Source organism: Miniopterus schreibersii, assembly GCF_964146895.1.
Source record: "Miniopterus schreibersii genome assembly, chromosome: 2".
In the NCBI taxonomy this organism is placed as follows: Eukaryota; Metazoa; Chordata; class Mammalia; order Chiroptera; family Miniopteridae; genus Miniopterus; species Miniopterus schreibersii.
The window spans coordinates 119,421,570-119,439,683 of NC_138102.1; the positions used below are offsets into that span (position 1 = coordinate 119,421,570).

The 18,114-nt window shown below is 33.7% G+C and overlaps 1 protein-coding gene across 7 annotated transcripts in view; it reads left to right on the plus strand.

Annotated features, from left to right (window-relative positions):
• The window catches only part of PPFIA2 (PTPRF interacting protein alpha 2), a 421,038-nt gene that overhangs the window by 248,497 nt on the left and 154,427 nt on the right, over positions 1-18,114 (plus strand). For all 7 annotated transcript variants that reach the window (XM_081127256.1, XM_081127250.1, XM_081127251.1 and 4 more), the window contains 2 exons: positions 4,274-4,438; positions 10,858-10,932. In XM_081127256.1, coding sequence (XP_080983382.1) covers positions 4,274-4,438; positions 10,858-10,932 — 240 coding nt within the window. The remainder of the gene's footprint in view (positions 1-4,273; positions 4,439-10,857; positions 10,933-18,114) is intronic.

The window sequence follows — 18,114 nt, forward strand, 5'->3', positions numbered from 1 at the left end:
ACTGATGGGAAACTAACATAGTAAGTAACTTGCCTCAGGCCACATGACTGATAAGTGACACACCCAGGGAATCCATTGCTCAGCTTAACCACAGGCTGTGTATCTAAGAAGTCATATTCCTATGTCATTCACAAATCAGATGGGATGCGAGGAATTGTGTTTAAGGAAGAGCAGAGTTTGTTGTGGGGTTTTTTTTGTAATTCACTCCTAATCTGTTCAGAAATTTATTTTTGCCTTAATTGTGTAGAAAATAATATACTAGGTATTTATTGTGATGTCCAAGCTGAAAGTTGTGACCATTCCTCACTTTGTCACTACAGAAATACCTGGTTCCCTGCCCCAAAATATGAGTGAATGAAAGAAATCAAGGTAATCACTAGAGCTGCCCTTAAATCCAGCTGCCTCAAGTAATTTAATTGAAGATATCCAAATAAAGTCATCCCATGTTATACTTGACTGTACAAATATTATAGCAGGTGAATATACATGTATTGCATATATGGGTGCATGTATACATATTTATGAATGTGCTACGATGGGATATAATAAATACACAAGTGAATAAGATAGGGCACCTACCCTCCCAACATCTACTTCAATGTAAGACTTAAACATGTACATGAGAAACACAGGGGCCCTGGCTGGTGTGGCTCAGTTGGTTGGACACTCACTCATCCCCTAAACCAAAGGGTCACAGTTCGATTCCAGTCGGGGCACATACCCAGGTTGTGTGTTCGATGGGTGTGAACGGGAAGCAACTGATCAATGTCTCTCTCTCTCTGTCTCTCTTAAAATAAAAAGAGCACGTTAAAAACACACACATAAGGGACTGTAGACTGTATTTGAGATGAAAGGATGTTGAATGGACTGAGCATGAAAGCAACTAGTTCTAATGTTTTCATTTTCAGATGTTAACATTGTGTTATATGACCACACCACAGCAGCCAAATTGGTCTATAGGGAAGAGTGTATTTCTACTTGAATGCCATTTGTGATTGGAAATAATTGTGCACAATGTTAAGTCAAATTCAAATTTTAATATGAAGATGTATAGTTTTAGAAATTTAGTTCAAATATGTCCAATGATGCCATATGTGTGTATGCATATATAACGTGTGTTTCTTTGTATACATAGATAGGCTGTCATCATTTAAAGTGAACTCCAACATAGGATTAATGGTTATTCATATAGTCCCTGCAATTTTTTTGAGTATACCTCTGCAAGCTTTATTAAATACTAAAGTGTGGCTTCCAGAAAAGGTACAATTAGCAGATTATTAGTGGTATCTTAAACTAGTTCCTTTTTATTTATAATTTATTTACATTTGTAAGTTTAAAAGCCACAGATACATGCCGCATTTGAACATCTTTAGCCACGTTCTCCAAGCTAGATAATTTACATTTATCATTAAATCGTCAAGTACTAAGCATATATTATGCAGAATATTTTCCTAGGTATTGAGTATTCAGGGTAAGTTAAATTAAGCCCATAAGAAGTCTGTTTTATATTAATAAAAATACATTTGGTTTTATTATTACACAGATGACAGTTCCTAGTTGTGCATAACAGTACAGCTTAGCTGTTTTAATCACGAAGAAATTAATTAAGGTACATAAGAAATCTTTAAACTGAGCTTCCAGGCACAGTTTCTAGGACCATATTTCTTCGTCTTGTACGTTTTTCTCACAACTCCAGTCCCAGTAACATGCACCTTCTGCTACTACTTGTGCCAGCAAAACAGACACCCCTGCCCAACACGTTTCCTCATCTCACCGGCTCAGAATCTGTCCTGTGCATGTGGCTCTGGCTGGCTGACTCTGAAGTCACATATCTGCCACCTAGTGGTCAACATGACTGAGAAGTGTTTCTTGGATCTTTTGTTATTATAGTAAGACAATGGCATTCAGAATGTGGGGAACTATTAAATATGCTGAGTTTGTTCACACAATACTAGGCAGCCACAAATATCAAGTCTACACTACAATCCAACTGTAGCATATGCTTTTCCATATTAAAATTCTAAACAACAGTAATACTGAAATGTATCTACCCAACAAATATGTATTGCTTATCTATTGGTGTCAGGAACTAAACTAATATTCAAATACAGAGGTCAAATAAATCAAGATGGACATGGCACCTACCCTCATGAAGTTTATACTTCCATGAGGAAACAGAATACAATTTAGTGAAACTGTTCTTCAGAAATGACATAGCACAATATGTTACGAACAAAAGAAGCAAGCAATTCAAATAGAGAATTGTGGAGGCTGGGAAGAGGAGAGACCTACTTTACGTAGAGCAGTGAGCAAATGTTTCTTTAAGAGGGTGATGTTTAAACTGAGATAAAAGAATGAGAAGGAGCTGGCCAAAGGAGGAGTGAAAGAAAGTGCTCCAGGCAGAAGGTACAACATATGCAAATTGGCATACTGAGAAACCAGACGTAGGTGGTGTGGTTAGAACATACTTTGCCAGGGAAAGACTAACACCAGATGATGTTGGAGAAACAGGCAGGGTTAAGTTCATAAAATACCACATACCCTACCTGAAACGGCATGGATTTAATCAATACCAGCATGTGTCTATAGAATTCAAGAGTAGAATACCATGAATAAAATCAGACTTGATAAATAAAAGGAAAACTCCTTGAAATATTGATATTTGTGCCATCTTCATGCAGAATTTCTATCGCTGTTATTTTGACCCTTGAATATGACTTCTACTTACTGATCTGTGTATGTTTAGAATCTCAGGTATTTGTGTTTCTTTGTGCCAATGGCATGGCAAAGTTTTCTGACACTGACCCATAATTAGAAACAGTAAATGTAGAGAAATGAACTTATTAAACATTAAGAAATGTGGTACTAATATATGACACTGAATCTAACAATGGCACTGTGAAAATCAAAAATGTTCATTACAGTGTAAGTTTTAGGAAAAAATCCTGGAAAAAGTAAAGTGTTTTCTTTATTTCTACCTCAGTATCTTATATGTGCTTTTCCCTCTTGTTTGAGTAGTTTCTGCCTTATTTTGCATAGACACCATTTGTTAGCCTGTTTTCGCCATCCTTCTGAAAAGCTCTCCTACAAAACTGACTGGACATGCATTCTTCAATAGCAACATGTTAATAACTGATAATCCAGTAGTTCTTTTTTAAAAAAAATATTTTCATGTGTCTTTGTTTTTAGTGACAGAACTCACTTATAAAAGAAAACAAAGGTGATATCCTAAGTCTCAAAACATTTAAAAGCAAAATTTCTCTGGGAAAAGTCACAGCATAGAGTCTGGAACATACTGAAACCACTGGACTTCTATCTATTCTTGACCTCTATCATGGCCCCAGAGGCCACTCTGGGTAAATGCAGGTTCTAGACTACTCAGTTTAAAACTAATGTACAACTGAAACTAATATATATATATATTAGTTTCATATATATGTGTGTGTGTGTGTGTGTGTGTGTGTGTGTGTGTGTGTGTGTGTGTGTGTATATATATATATATATATATATATATATAGTATGTCAACTGTAATTTTAAAAATGATTTAAAATAAAATTGTGTCCTTTAACCTTTTGCCCTGAAATGATGATTGCAAATCTCAGTAGTCACTATATTTCAGTTGATTGCATACATTTTTCTATGATCTAATTTAAGAGTTAATTGTACATAAAATTATTAGTGATTATCACTATAATTACTATAGCAATGTGTGATTATGATGATCACTATACAGCATGTGATTATTTATCATTACAATCACTTTTAAATCCACATAATGATTATGCACATTTCCTTCAATTAAAAAAATTTAAATAACCAAGTATAAATGAAATTAATTTTGACTTTAAACACCATTAACAAAATCATCATGCACTGTGCAATGTTCTTTAATAATTTTCATATTGGGTCACATATATTATGTTGTGTTCTACTGAATCCATACTTAAATGATTAAAATTTCTAAAAGAATGTATAAAGTTTACATTATATTTTAAAATTCAGTAACTTTTAATATAATAGAAATGCAATTTAGTTTTTCTCCCCCATCACCTTTTATCCCCTCTATGCCCTCTTAAAATGCAATTTAGTTTTAATGTATTTTATGAATCCTGGTTTAGACGTAGGTTTGTACTTTTTGCCGCTTACCTGTATTATAACCTGAGGTTCTCATTAGATATTATGTAAAACTGCAATCTTTTAAGGTTGAAGTAATTTATAAGTATTAATGACTTGTATCTATAAGATAATTCTATTTTCTGTTAAACCCAATAGCTGTTACTGGAGCATTTGGAGTGCCTTGTGTCACGACACGAAAGGTCACTAAGAATGACTGTGGTTAAACGGCAAGCCCAGTCCCCCTCCGGAGTGTCCAGTGAGGTTGAGGTTCTCAAGGCACTGAAATCTTTGTTTGAGCACCACAAGGCCTTGGATGAAAAGGTACAGTATTGTAAAAGGATTCTTACACTTTTATATGTCAATTCTACTTCAAGAAAGCTAAATGTTTTAAAAAACTTTACTAGAAATAAAAAGTATAGTAGTGTCAAAAGACTTCAGCCTACCTGTGCATTTGCTGAGGATCACAGCAACTGTGCTCCTTGTGTTTATCCAGGACGCACCTGACCCCTGAGTCAGTCAGTTCAGAGGAACGGGTTCGAGTTATATGAAAATCATTTTTTAATAAATGCAATGGGGCTATTGTGTGTATATTGGTAAATTCATAACTATGTTTTTAATTTTACTGAATCTATGGATTATCAAGTTAGACTTCTTTTATGGTACATTATGATCCTACTCTCCATGGCCAACTGAAATTTAATAATATCATTCAGCCTTTCTTTCTCTCTCTCTTTCCTTTTCTCTTGCCCCACTCCTCTCTGAAATGCATGTATATAGATGCCAACATTGGACTCATTAGGGTTCAACTAACTGGCAAGTAAGTACATCTTGAGGTGTATATTAGAACCATACAATATTTTTAGGTCTCTAATATCATAATTCTGAATATACATTTTTAAGTCTCAACACGTAACAGCATAAGGTATTAGTAGAAACACCTGCATTAGGTCCTTTTTAAAGTAGCTATAAATTTCTTTCAGCTGTTCCTCAGATAAATTCTACTGACATAAGCCAATATGATGATAATATCCTTTGCAGATTAGTAAGGCTTGTGGCATGATTTCCATTTTGTAAATGTTAAAGAATGAACATTTTAAAATTAATAAAGCTTTAGGATTTTGTACAGTGGAAATTGGGTCATTTCATTGTAAACTATCTGACAAGTTCTGAACATTAATCTCCAAACTAGGGATTATTACCCAGTTACATCTAGGTTTTGACATGCAGACACTCTTGCTCTATTTAATATTTATATGCACATATATTTTTATCATTGGTTTTTCAGATGTTCTTTGAGCTGGGGATTATGTGGAGTATGTACATAATGATAACTATAATTCTGTCTTCCAGATTATTAGGGAGAAATTATTTTATTTTTCATTTTAGCCATGAGAGGCAACTTGTTTATGAATAATGTTGAATAAAACAAAATGGAAATTATATAATTATTCCTGATAAATATAATATCAACTAATATTGCTTGTCAAATAATCATTTAATATATTTAATGTTAAGTTTCATATTACATCCCTTTTCTGATTACAAAAGTACATAGTTAAGAATTTGCAAGACTTTATAGAATATCTGTTATGTGTTAGACTCCTTGGCAGATTTTTGGCACAGAAAGATAAATAATATATTCTTCTTACAACTGGGGAGTTTATAATTAGTGCTGCAGATTCACATGTCAATAGAGGCACTGCTAAGAAGACATGTGTACAAAGCGATACGGAGTCACAGAAAAAGTGGTGACTTAATTCTGCTTGAGAAAGTGACAAGGAAGTCAAGAATGAATTCATAGAGTGAGTGACATGTGATCTGGGTATTAAAAATGTGTCAGGGTTTTTTAAACAGAGAAATAAAGATACTCTAAACATTACAACCAATATATAATATACCCCAGAGCTATATGAAGAACATGTTTATAGAAAATTTAACATAACTTGAATGAAGGTACTTGAGAATGTGTGATTTGGGATGCTCTCTAGAAGCATGCCACATCGTTTAAGTGAGGAATAGTTTTATGAAGCAATGAATGAAAAGCAATAAACAGCATTTAAGACAAATAACCTGGTGGGTGTGCGTACATTTAAGAAGCAAATGGTTGTTGTACAACTTAGAATATAGAAATAATTTACTATCAGTTCAGTGAACTTAGCCTAATTAAATGAAGTATTTTATACTATGGCCCCAGAAACTGTAATAAGATGTAATAACTCACCAGATGTGCCTTGCATATTAGTAAGTTTAGGGACAACTGAACTGATTAACAACTAAGTAATGCTGAACAGCCTAAAGGAAAAGTGTTATGACTTTGGGCTCTGAAGTTGGACACACATGCATTAGTGGCATCTCTAAGCCTCTTAGGGTTGTCATGAGAATTAGGACGATCTGACATGCAAAGCTTGCAGCCGGTGCTCAGCATATGTCGAATGGCTCAGTGAATGTTAATGAATATTACTATTTACATGATTAAGTTTCAGCATTTGACAAAACTTTCAAACTGTGTAAAGATATTATCACTGTTGATCCTCATGCTTGTTTTAAATAGCATTTCATTTAGTTATTGAGGAATTAATATGTGTCTAAGCACCTTCACAGACAATTTCCCTAAGAATAGCTCACAGCTTCTCATGATGATAGGAATGGGTGAGGAAACAAAAATAAAACAACTAATCACAATATTCTAATTTAAACTAGGGAATGTATATTAAAGTACAGATAGAAGGTCAAATGAAGATGCAATTAACCATACCTTGAGCGCAAGGAACTACCAACTTTATGCCAACTTTATCACACAGGGTTTAGAACACCTGAAGAGCTAAATGCAATATAAAAGCTTGAGCATGCTAGGGACAGTTACAGTGACTGGCAGTCTTCATTACTAATGTCCTTATTTATACATCCACTGAGTTGTAAGGTAGAATTTTTACAATTAGCTAAGACCAACAGTAATTTTTACATCAGTTGCCAATATGTTCACCAATTCTGCAGGCTGGAGGAAATGAGAAATGTGTATGTGTTTTGTATTGACTATTTTAAAATATATATATAGGAGACGTACAGGAACTATAGCAAAAATATAAAATATGTATGCACTCCCCATTAATTTCTATGATCTAACATCACAGTACCAAAACTGGACTTGAACTTTTGGTGTTTGGAGATTTTGTCACAATGGTTGTTACAGGATGGATAATTCCAAAATGAAACCCTGCTATGACTTAATTTTTATTTAAAATGTATGCTTTTCCCACCAAAATTTCTTTTCATTATGAAACACATTTGTTATTTTTTAGGGACTTATTTTATTTTAATTCCTAGGGATAATATTTCTGTGGCCTTGAAACACCTTTGGGAAAGAAAAATCCACTCCACTTATCTTTATTTTTATACCATTATGAAGAAAATAGATGTAACAGATGAAATTATATATCAAATATTCTATATGTACATAAAAATATACTTTGGAGGTTACACTATAGCTCTATAAATAAGTAATATATCATAGCTTAAATACTATGAAGAAATTGATTAATTGAACATAGTTAAATAGTAGAAAACTAGAAAAGTTAAGTTTAGAGCCAAGCTATCAATTATGAACTTACATTTAAGGAAAAAGAAACCCACCAAATCCAACAAGAAAAGTAAAAATAGTGATGGCATCCTGCTGATGCAATGCTCAGAGCAGAGCAAAAAGGTAAAAGGCTTGCCAGAGATACTATTTTTCCCCCCTATCAGTGGCATTCCAGCTATGCATACAAGGTAAAATGTTAGGGTTCTTTAAATCCTAGAAAAGTTACCCTTTTGCCCAACCCATTTTTTCTTTACTAAGTTTAGCTGAAATTAGTGCATGATGAATTAAATACAGAGACCAATTAATCCTAATATAAATGTGAATAAAAATTCATATAATGTATTGATATTTATATCAGCAATTTTTACATTGATACCATTAATTCAAAATATATTAAGAAATTGTTTTTATTTTCTTGTAAAGGCAGCTTCAGATTTATTTGTGGTTAATATAATATCAAGTTGTTAATGCTGTTCTAAATTTATTGAGGGGGTATTCTATTTTCTTGAAGGCTCAATATGAGAATATAAATGCTTAACCTACAAGATAGCCTGGTTTCAGCCAATCCTTATATGACTCGAATAACTCTCTTAGAATCATTCCAATGTATTGGTATATCTTTTCAAATGTGGTGCCTTAACCTCTTCATAGCAGTCTAAATGTGATCCGATCAATGGTGCATACCGTGAGATCATATACTTATATTGAACAATTTCACGCTGCTGTTCTCATCAACTAGGATTCCTAAACCTTTACCAGAACACCCATATTTTATAGTTGGTATTTTAGGAAGTGAGCATAAAACTTCACAACTCTCTTTGTCAAAATATCAAGCACATCTATTAAAATTTTTGTTCATATCTGTATTCCACATATCAGCAGTCCTCCTCATTTTCATGTCTTGGGGATATTTGCTTCTTTAGCATCTTTCTAAGATGTTCATAAGAAAGTATCCCCAAGTCAAATCATCAAAGAATTCCTTCCAATTAGCTCTGTTCAGTTATTAATCAGAATTAGTTTTATGCATTTTTGTGAATAATTGGATATGTGTCTAATAGCACTGATACCTGGCAGTCTAGTACACCTAGATATCATGAAGTATTTGCATAATTATCTGTTATCAAATGTCCACTTATGTATGTATATATGTATTACCAGTTTGCAGAGAATTTGAGTGTAATAAAATATAACTAATGTTAAACTCAACTCAGATACTTATTCTTTATTACTCAAGATTATTTCAGGAGTTAAGTGCACCCGGTCACTGGAATATATATCAGATATCATTATAGAGTACAAAAGTACGTTGAGATTTTTTAAGATTTCAAATTAGATTCTAGATTTATAGGACAGTAGTGCTTTTTGTTTATTTGCTAATTGGAAAAGAATATTTTAACTGCAACTTTAAAATTGCTATGTATGGCCCTGGCCGGTGTGGTTCAGTTGGCTGAGCCTCGGGGTCGGATGCACCAAGAAGTTGCCAGTTTGATTCCCAGTCAGGGCATTTGCTCCCCTGGGGGCGTTCAGGAGGCAGCTGATTGATGTTTCTCTCTGGTTGTTTCACTCTCTCCCTTACCCTTCCTCTCTTTCTCTAAAAAAATCAGTTAAAACATATTTTTAAAAAATAGGGCTCTACCATGCGGTCGCAAAACCGTGTAACTGCCTGCGACTTGCAACGTAGAGGGCAGGACTGCGTTTTACAAACCGGACCCTGATTCTTTGCATTTTCTCTTTCCAGCCGGTGCCGAGCCATCAAAATTTTATGTATGTTTTTATATATTTCATAGAGTATTTAACTTATATTCCCCGTTAAATCTTACTAAAAAGAGAATACCATAAAATATACTCTCAATAAATTAACAAAATTATAATAAAGTTAAAGTTTATAAATATATAATTATATATTTAAATACATATTCACTTTGCAAATACTGTAACATTCTCATGAAAAAAAAAAACCTCTAGGTTAATTCAAAAATACCCCCAAACTCACCATAAATTGCATCTTTTAAAAAAATGAAATGTTTTTACTGATTTTAAAGAGAGAAGAAGGGAGAGGGGAAGAAAAAGAAACATCAGTTGGTAGCCTCCTACACATGGGTCAAGCCTCCCACCAGGACTCAAACCTCCTGCATGCACCCCAACCAGGCCTCAAACCTGCAACCTGGGCATGTGCCCCAACCGCCGGAATCCAACCAGCAACCTTCCAGTGCACAGGAGGACGGTCAACCAAATGAGCCACACCATCGGGGCCATAAATTGCATCTTAAGTTAAAGATATAAATTTTGTTTATTTTTTTTATTAAGGAAAATGAAGCTGCTATAGTCATTCATTTTAATTCAGCCAAATTAATTTTTCTGAATTTTTTATAAATGTAATATTTTCACATGATAAACATATTTACCCTTTTGGATAAATGTAATATATGGGGCATATCTATACATCTGACGATATAATAAATATAACAATTTTAGAAGTTCTAAGAAAGCAAGGATAAAAGAAACACTGAGTTTCATTTGCTTATGAAACATTGTAAATCATAATTATCTTCAAACTAAATGTGCAAAGTCTTTAGTTCTACAAAATATAATGGTTTAACTTTAGATATCTGGAAGCTAGCTAGGAATTCCAGAATAATTAAGTACTTTTCAATCTCTCAATAACAATGTAGACCTCTAACTAACACAAAACATTCGAGCAATGGACAACGTGTTTCAGATTCTAAGAATCCTTTGCTTTTAGAAAATAATTTTTGTAGTTATGTAGTATATGCCAAATGAAAAATGATTTATTATTTTAAAGAAGTAAAAAGTTTATGCCTACATCTTATGCTTAATTGGTGACCGTTTTTCAGATGAATTCATAAGAAACTTTTCAACTTTGCCTTCACTTACTATGAATCAGAATCGAGAACAAGACAGGTCTATTTCCAAATCCCCTGGAAAACCTATCCTGGAAACACTAAAAGGACTTACAAGGAAATCTCTTTTGATACAGTGACACTATGAGGTGACAACATATTCATAGTATTCTGGAGCACTTAGGACTTCAAATAGTGGAAAAATCACCAGCTGTGACTGTCTTTGATAATGTTAATGATGGATTAACAGTTTAACATGTATGGGATGTACATTACGGCACATATTTTGGTTTTTCTTCTAGGTAAGGGAGCGACTGAGGGTTTCTTTAGAAAGAGTCTCTGCACTGGAAGAAGAACTAGCTGCTGCTAATCAGGAGGTAACATACCCAACTTTCTCCTCTTTTGAGGTGCAATATTGCTAACATTATATCCCTTGTGTTTTAAGTCACGTTTATTAAAACTATCACAAAAAAAGAAATTTCGTTTTGTGTATGCCACTGAACAAGGCCTGTTGAAACTGTTTGCCAGAGTTTTGTTTTCACATGTGATTCAGATCTGTCACTAAGAGATAAAAGGAAATCTAGCAAGAGCTAGTGACCTGTGTGTTAGGGAGATGGGGACTGAGAAAGACTGCAGTCAGAATGCCAGTCCTTCTGAGAAATAAAACAAGGATCCAAAATTAGAAAACATGTAACATGTTTTTTAAACTTAGAAAATGTTGCCTGGCCTACATGGCTTAGTGGTGAAGCATCGACCTATGACCAGGAGATCAAGGTTCAATTCCCGGTCAGGGGTTGAGGGCTCCATCCCCAGCAGGGGGTGTGAAGGAGGCAGACAGATCAATGACTCTCTCTCATCTCTGATGTTTCTCTCTCTCTCTCTCTCTCCCTTCTTCTCTCTGAAATCAATAAAATATATTTTTAAAAAATGTTACCAATGAAGTTAATTCCTTGGAGATATAAATATATTTCCCTCAGGTCCTTATTATTTTTATCTCCTAAAAGCATTGTGCCCATGTTTAGTGGCATCATTGAATCTATTTCTTTTGATCTCATTCATGACTCTAAGATTAAAGCATTTTATAATCCTCTCAGATTTAAAGAGCAGTTTTACTTTAGAATATTTTACTTCTTTTGGTTATTAGTGCACAAATGAACTTGGGTTATTAGAATATATAACAAATTTATAAATATATATAACAAATTTAATCTGTGTAGACCACTAAAGTAGCCCCATCTCCCTCTCTCTCTCTCTCTCTCTCACACACACACACATTTTATTAATGAGGCAATTTTTCCAGAAGTTTATTCCAGTAATGTATGTAAATATTATTATTACTAGTAGTGGGCATACTAAAATAATTCAAATAATTATTGAATTATTTAATAAATAATGAAAAGAAGTGGGAGGTTAATGTAATTAATTGTATATTACCAAGAGATTCTTAACAAAATAATATTTACATTTACATTACACATGCAAACACATTCACACATTTCAAATCAGGCTAAAAATTTTATGCAGTACAAACTCCCTGTTCTTTAAAATAAGCTGGGGCAATTGAACAAGTTTACATATGCTTCTGTTTGTTTCAGGCTTAACAATTTAAACTTTAGGAGTAATGGACTCTTACCTATATGAATAATGAGTTCCATGTGAATTAAAGGCTAGCAGTGTTAAAAGCATAAATGGTGGCACAACAGTTTAAAATATATGTAGAAGTGCCCATCAGTAGATGAGTGAATAAAAAAGCTATGGAACATTTACACCACAGAATACTATACAACTGTAAAGAAGAAGGATCTCGTACCCTTCGGGACAGTATAGATGGACCTGGAGAATATTGTGCTAAGTGAAATAAGCCAGGCAGAGAAAGACAAACATTACATGATCTCGCTTATATGTGGGATCTAAAGAACATAATAAACTGATGGACAAAGTAGATTAAGCGACATAGAAGCATGGAACAGAATGACAAATCTCAGAGGGAAGGTGGTGGTGGGTGGGGAGAGATTAACCAAAGAATTTATATGCATATATACATAACCCATGGACACAGAGAATAGTGTGGTGAAGTCCTGGGGTGGGGAGTGGGTGGGGGGTAGAAGCGGTTAATGGGGAAAAAAGGGACATCTGTAATATTTTCAACACTAAAGATAAATTAAAATAAAGTATACATAGAAAGAAATCTTGTTTCTGTTAACCAGATCAGCTTAGCAAACTGGATGGTTAAAAGAGAGAGAGAGAGAGAAAGAGAGAGAGAGAGATTGGTATTTCCCAGTCACTGGGGAAAAAAGAACTTCTCAAACAATGGGTAATAACAAGAAGAACTCAGTCCTTTCATGAGAGAAAATATATAAATTATCTTTAAAGTGAGTGTGCACATTCCTGAGTGCACAGAAATAAAATATTAAGTTTTTGTATCTTATCATTGTTAATTTTGATTTTCATGTATGTTTATGCTTATTCTGGGTGAATCAAAATATTTTGTTCATAAGGATAGACAAACAAAAGGTTTGGTGACTACTAACTTGAAAGTCTTGCTTAATATGGCAGTGATGTAGTTTCTGTCTTTCATTAGCGAAGGTGTAGTGGGACCACTTGGCTGAAGTGTTTACGCTGAAATAAAAATGCTCCATACATTCAAGTGAGGCTCTGAAACTTCGCTCCAGAAATGGCAACCAAACAGTCCAATTACACATAGCATGGGAAAATATTAGTTGAGAACAGAAGTAGAGAAAAGGTTTTTGACCCTTGTCTTTAATACAGTTTTAGCCTGGAAATATTGTTGTCTCTTGTACGCAGAATGTACATTTGATTGCTTATAAAAACATTAGGTAAATTTTAAATCATTAAAATTACTCTCAAAATACTGTAGCCTTGCTGAATGCTTTTGTTTTATATTATGTATATAAATAAGAGGAAAATAATTGTATATTCATTATTAACTTCAATATATTTTCGTCTTGTTTATTATAATTCATTTCCATGGGTCTAAACCTGAATTCCTATTTAGGAACACACAGATCCAGGAAAAAAATAAATAAAAAATAAAGGTATCTTGTTTAGTTTTCTAATAATAAATTGTTTAAAATAATTAGTGATTTTTAAAGAAAGTAGATAGGAAAAAGTCAACTTTTCTTCATAATGTTATTTATATTTCATAATAAAATACTAAAAAGAAAATCAGAAGACACAGTTTGACTTCTTGATTCTCTATAGGAACAGCAAATGGTACAAGAAATTTCCATAAGTAAGGCATCATTTATTGATGATAACAGGATACTTTTAGAAACCTAACAAAATCAGTTCAGAAAAATTCATGCTATTGGTATTGGCAGCTTTAGAAAGAGGAACTAGATAAAGTTTGGATATTAGAGGAAGTAACTGAAGAAGGTATTTTGGAAAATAAAGAAAACTTTTATTTAAAAAAAGGAAAATGTATTTGAGAGCACATTCTTAAGAGCCAAATAAAAATATGTAAGATAGACAAAAAAATAATCAGTTATTAGAACAAAATTCCTACAAATGACTAAATGAGCCAGGGATTGGGGAAAATTTCATTTGATGCTTCAGATTTTAAATTAAAATTATAATGGGAAGTGAGGATACCACATTATCAGAACCTGTTTGATTCCTGAATTTCTGGTGGTGATCATGACAGTTCTGATAGCAAGGAATTTATCCAACCTTTTTCTGAGTTATTTCACTTTCTGAATTCAGAAGGAGAAATCAGAGAGCAGGGCTTCAGACTGCAAATGATACCTTGACATATACATATATGTATATAACAATATATGTGCTTAAGCAGAGTCTGGAAGGTGATAGAGTTTATTCTATCATCTGTGTATCAGTATGCTGTTTCCCTCTGCCCCTTTCTGTGTCTCTTGTTGTGTCTCCCTTATTCCATTCCCACAGGTGGTTTTGAAGTTATCGCTCCTTAATTTCTTTTCTTTATATCGTCTCTCTCATGGAGCCTCATCCATTTCTCATCCATCCAAGACTTCAGCCATGACTTCTGTGGAGAAGAAACCAAATCTATAGCTCAACATTCATGCTCTTTTCTGTGCTGCACCCATTTTAAACACTGGCTTGGCTTTTCCTCCCAGCTCTGCTAATGGTTGTGTAGGTTGTTCTCTGCCACAGGTGCCCAGCATGGGGCCAAGGGGAGAGGGTGAGATCAAGTTCAGGGTTTGCCAATCAAGATACACACCTGCAAGGCTGTAACCACCTACAGGGATCAATTTTCCTAATATATACAAAGGCTACATACGCACTGTTGGCCTGAATCTCCACCTAGTTTCCCTTAGATTCCCTGAGTGTCCCTTAGATTCTCTATGGCACTTGAATGCAATGAAATAAGTAGTATTATCAAAAAGGATATGAGACAACTATATGTTCTGTTCTGGAAAGAGCTCCAAAACATTCGACTTTACAAAAAGGAAGAAGTTGCCTAGAATGATCCTAACTTTGTATAGATACAAATAATAATAATAATAATAATAATAATAATAATAATAATGGTAGTGTGAGAATAGAAAAAAAACTAGATATAAATACCAAGCTGTTATTATTAGTTGTCTCTGGTGTTTGCACTATATATGTCTGTAGCATTTGAATTTTTAATTACTTTTTATTATATTTTAAACAAATAAAACAATAAACATTTTAGAGTAAGATTCCACTTTCCATATTTGATCATTCTATTGATCACTTAATAATAATAGCTAACATTTACTGAGCACTTTTAACCTCTAGGTGCTATGCTAAATACGTATATGTCAGCAGAACAATGCTGGAAGTTATGTCCTACTATACTACGATGAGCCCAGAGAGCTGTCTCCCCTAATGTGACACCATTCTCTCCGACTTGAAAATGTGCTTGTCTTTGAATTTGTCTTAACTCTCTGTATTCAGGCAGTTCCAATCCGTATATTTAACTGTCTCTACAGTCTACCCTCCCCAATCTATTTACTCTTATCTCTTTCCATATACGTTAGAACCACCATAATTCAGTCTTCATTGTTTCACACCTGGGATTTTATAACAGATTTCTGTCTGCCCTTGTCTCCTATCCCTTTCTGCTATGTAATTCTTCAAAGTTAAACCTATTAAGCAAAGCTCCAAACATATTGATTATTTTTTATAACATATTCTGATAGGTAATGTATACTTACAAGTAATACATATTAATGTTAATATATTAATAACCTACTGACATAATGTACTATATTAATATATGTATAATGATATATATTATGTAGACCTGTAATATACCATCAAGAATCTCCTCAATGGTCCTAACTTTCAAACCCAGCTCTAACTCTCACTACCCCTACTGCCTCTAAAGTCTTGTTCGATTATTGTATTCATTGTTTTTGAAAGCAGCCAACATTCTTTCTACCTCTAAATCTTATGCTAATGTCTCTCTTGGAATGTCTCCATAGCTCCAATTCATCCATTGAAATTATACTTCCCCATTGAAACTCAAGCTCAGACATCATCATAATTTTAATGAAATATTTTATGATTTCTCGCCAACAGTCATTGCTCCTTCGCTTAAATTGCTAAATCTTATTGCTTCAGCACTTATTATGATCTCTCAACCAGCATTAGGGTTAATTATGTACCTGTCTAAGCCTAGGTTGTTAGTTCCCTGAGAAAATGGACTGCATCTTGCTCATTTGTATTTATTTCACTCAGTATAGTGATATGAACCTTATGATCAATGTATATTTGTCAAATTTCATTTATAGAGTTTGTCGTGACCAGTATTTTCACATTGTTCCATGGCTATTCCTTTAATAGAGAGTTTGAAAAACCTTAGGCATGCTTAATAAACAGCAATACATTGAACATATGCATCAAATTAATAAGATGTTTGTTCTTTCAAATATAATTATTGAGCAACTACCATTTGCAGAAAATTCTGTGTCTCTCACAGAAAAGAATAGGAACAAAATAAAATTATAGGTAAAAAAATTATGCAAATTTTCATGTAATGTGCCCTCAAGTGATGGAGACAAACATATAAACAGATAGGTAAAATGTAATTTAGTGCAAAACTAAATAAATGCAAAATAGAAGCCCAAACAAAATGCAAAAGAGCAGAGAGGAGAAGGGAATTTATCCTGAACCAAAGGATTAGAGAAGACTCACTTTTAAAGGAAGACTAAGATTTGGCTTCCAAACGGGTGGAAAACATTTCAGACTGAGCAGTCAGTATGATTAAGAAAACCTGGAACTGGTTGTTTCAATAATAATGAATGATGTTGTGTTGGTAAAAATCAAGTTGTGAAAAGATGTAGAAGTGGAGGGTGGAGAAATTGATAGGACTCCGATTTTAGAGAGCCCTGAATGCCATGATCAAAATGTGGAATTCATACTTTATGAAATGAGAAAGCATGGAAGGTATAGTTTTGCTTTGGTTCGATTATGTTTCGTAAAGTGAACACCACTGAAAGGATGTGTGTGTGTGTGTGTGTGTGTGTGTGTGTGTGTGTGTGTGTGCGCTTTTTTGTAAAGTGTTAAGTTAGAGAGGATAGAGATGGAAAGTTGACATAATCTGATATGGCTGGTTGACATAATGACCTGATAGGTGCTTTTGATCATGACACTCCAATTCAACAAACATTTATAGGATATATTCTCAAGCATTATGGCAACAAACATTTATTGGGCATCTCTTTAATCAGGCATTATGTTCAGTACTTGGTATGAACATATAATAATAAAACTCAGGTATTAATAAAGGAATCGTTCTTCTCTTAAATACAGATTGGGAGATAGATGTGGTAAAAAGTAACTATAATGGTGAGTTATTTAATGAGCACAGAGTTTCAGTTTGGGAGGATGAGAAAAGTTATGATGGTTGCAGAACAATGTGAGCATCACAACACCACTGAATTGTACACATAAAAATGGTTACAATAGTAAATTTAGTAAAATAGTAAATTAGTAAAATAGTAAAAATAGTAAATTTTGTGTTATGTACACTTTACCACAACAAAAAGTAATTATACTACAGTATGACTAATGTAAAAATGAAAGTAAGTACAAGGTTTAGTAAGTACAATGTTACTTTGTTTTTAGTAATACAAAAGAGGGTGATTAATTGCATGGGCACCGATGAGGAAAAGCAGAAGGTGTTAAAGGCAATCTTCCGTTTGCAACAGCGTGGATGAATCTTGAGGGCCTTATAGTAAGTGAAATAAGTCAGTTAGACAAAGAAAGATAAATACTGTATGTGTGACCTCACTTATATGTAGGATGTAAAAATGTCAAGCCCATATAGTCGAGGTAGATTGGTGGGTGGAGGGAAATGGGGAGAAATTGGTCAAGGGATATGAACTTTTAGTTGCAAGATGAATAACATTAGGAGACCTAATGAGGTACAGCGTGGTGACTATAGTTACCGATGCCACATTGCATCTTAAAATATGCTGAGAGTAGGCCTCAAATGTCCTTATATAAAAAATAAAAGGTAACTATGTGAGGTGATGGCTGTGTTAACTAACCTTTTTGTGGTCATCATTTAGAAATACACATGTGTATCCAAT